Consider the following 2,790-nt stretch of genomic DNA (forward strand, 5'->3'; position numbering starts at 1 on the left):
TCACAGCCTCACCCCGCCAGGCGCTGGTCGACCACCAAACCATCTAGCGAGCCCGTTGTTGCCGTCGTTGCCATCGCTTCCCATCCACCTTGGAAGTCGGAACGAGTCGCCCTGTAACCATTGAGGTGTACTGGCGGTTTCAAACGTATTTTTCACCCGGTGAGCAAATGATTGGAAAAAGTTTTCGTCATCCTCTTCCTCTGTCACTACAGTGGAGGCTGTGGCGGCCCCACGGGATGGCCGTGAAGGTCGGGTAGCCTCACCCCGAGGAGTCCGCGACGAAGAAAAGGCATTGGTGCCTTCTTCAACCCGGCTGGAAGGCTGAGGAGATCGATCACGGGCAGAAAGCGATAGGGATCCAAGACCGGTGAGCTCCCGCTCGATCAAATCACGACCTTCGCGCCAGCCACCTAAACCATAGCCACTAGGGTTATTTTCCAAGTCTTCGTCCTCCTCTTCTAAGAGGCCAAACCCGCAGATATTCTTCACCCGGCCATAGAGATTGAAAAGGGTAGCACAGACCGGCGCGAGAATGAATATGGGAAAGAAATAATCGAACCCCTTACCAAGCGGTGTCAAATCAATAGACCGCCCGAGGAAACGGTAAAACGTGGTGTTCTCCCTGGCACTCATCGGTAAGAATGTTACGAAGTTGTATGCGATCGGCACAGTAAGCCTAGCGACGAGCCCCGCGTACCAGCAAGCGCTTTCGCCGTACGTGTTGCGGCGAACCAAAGCGCGATTGCCCCACACCTTAGCATCGTTGACACCAACTAACGCAGCCCAGCACATGTACAGCAACCAAGCAGAGGCGGTCACTTGTCTTCCGAACCCTACGGGTGCTGGATCTTTGTGATAGGAGACTATGGAGAGAGTCACAACTGACAACCGGGGAGCCAATGACTTAATCAATTCCGACCAAACAACGCACACAGATGCAGCCGCAAAAATCACGCCGAAAAGCAACCGGACACTCGGGATGATGTGGACGTAAAGATGATGTCGCATGTATGGACTCAGAATCTTCTGACGTGTAAAGAACGTTGCGCGATGGGGGGCGTGGCCAAACTCGAGCTTCTTCGATGCAGATGAGTTGATGATGGCTTGCAAATCGGCGGCAGTCAGCACTAAACGATCCCACTCATCGATAAAGCGGGCCTTTAGATGCCGAGCGCGCTGGAGTCTTCTCGTAAGATCTGCCATATAGCGCTCTGTAATGACTGATGGGATAGTAGTCGACACGTCGGAAGGTTCAAGAAGTGCGGTCCGTTGCTCGGAGGAATTAGATGTCTCAGCCAGGTCTTCGATCCAGTCTTTGAACTCCAGAGCACTGCCAGTCTTGCGTCGTTGTAGCTGAGAAACTTGCGATTCGAGACTCTCGAGGTCGGTGATCGCATCCATCAGACGGTCGTGCAACCGGGGCGCATGTGCTTGGATTCTGCGCAGCCGACCGCTCACGTTGGCATTGCGGAATAGAGTACGAGGTATAGAAACAAGGCCATGACCCATCAGATAGATCGCAAGGACAAGACCCCATACGTATGCGAGAGCCATAACTAGTGACTTTATCGACGTAAACTCGAACCCATTTTGAATTGATATGTAGATTAATCCCACAATCGCACAGCACAACACGATAAGTTGATATCGGGCATTGGAGCGGAGGGAGTACGCAATGCGACCTTTCGGCTCACGGTAGCCCGAGTCGACATATTCACCAAGCAATGGAAGAATAGCCCTTTAAGAAGGCCGGATTAGCACTGAAAGAACATGAAAACCTTATAATTGGTCAAATGAAGCACGTATGTAGTACACACCAGGTAAGCACAAAGATTAGCCAGTAGGCAATGCGCCAGGATACCAGGATCAAACGGTCAGGCAACCAGATGGCCTTGGGTCCGCCCCCATCACGAGAGCTCGATGCTAGATCAATCGGAACCAGGAGTACTACGCTAGCGGGGAGGGCGAGAGCAAGAAACACGGGAATCGTGAGGTAGGCTGGAGTAGCTCGCAAGGTTAGGAAACGCCGTAGAAGGAGTAAGACAAGGATTGAGATTGCCAAAAGGGCAAAAGAAAAGAAAATATTAGAGCCAACAGAGATCGAAGATATGGAGATCATGGCGGCGGTTCCGTGGAGAGTACAGACGCATACAGAAGGCGGAAAGGAAATTCAGGGTCTTGGACAATCAAGAGTAATTGTTCATGACGAGGGAAAGCAAGTCAACTAAAGAGCGACGATCAACCTAGCTAAAACTGCAGACAGAAATAGTTCGAATTGTGTTCAAAGACGGACACATGCGAGTGCAACGAGAGAAACGGGAGTTGGTTCCGGATTGAATGAACCCTGAGACTCTGTAGGCATGGACGGATCTTTCATTTCGTTGAGGCGGATGATAAGGCCCACGGTGACGACAGCAGGGTCTACACGTGACATCACATGACATCCTGTTACTTTTTCTGGCACAAGCAGCCTTACCCGGTCCACTTGGTGCAGGCAGATGTATGTTACAGGAAGTCAGTCACGAGTGCCTCTGAATTCCTGCTGAAGTAGTTAAGCTGCCCTCTCTACTTACATGGATTAGATTTCTGAGCAGTATTAACTAGGGCGAGGGGTACTAATAAATAATAAATAAGGATCAAGGAGGGACTGACTAGAACGTAGTTGATGGAGCCTGTACCACCTTTGGGTCGGTCACACTAGGTATGTAAGGTCACGGGTACGGTACCCTAAGTACAGTACCTGCACGCTGTGGACTGATAGACTGCAACCAGCCTTCCCCTAAAAAAAAA

At 51.1% G+C, this 2,790-nt stretch overlaps 1 protein-coding gene across 1 annotated transcript; it reads right to left on the bottom strand.

Moving 5' to 3' along the window:
- On the bottom strand, positions 1 to 2,119 carry ANOM_011698 (LMBR1 domain-containing protein; the record flags this gene model as incomplete). Its single annotated transcript, XM_015556954.1, has 2 exons — positions 1 to 1,738; positions 1,818 to 2,119. 2 exons carry the CDS (start codon positions 2,117 to 2,119, stop codon positions 1 to 3), a joined length of 2,040 nt encoding a protein of 679 aa, XP_015401000.1.
- Positions 2,120 to 2,790: the final 671 nt, after the last annotated feature.

The sequence above is a fragment of the Aspergillus nomiae genome, assembly GCF_001204775.2.
Source record: "Aspergillus nomiae NRRL 13137 chromosome Unknown contig00706, whole genome shotgun sequence".
Taxonomy (NCBI): Eukaryota; Fungi; Ascomycota; class Eurotiomycetes; order Eurotiales; family Aspergillaceae; genus Aspergillus; species Aspergillus nomiae.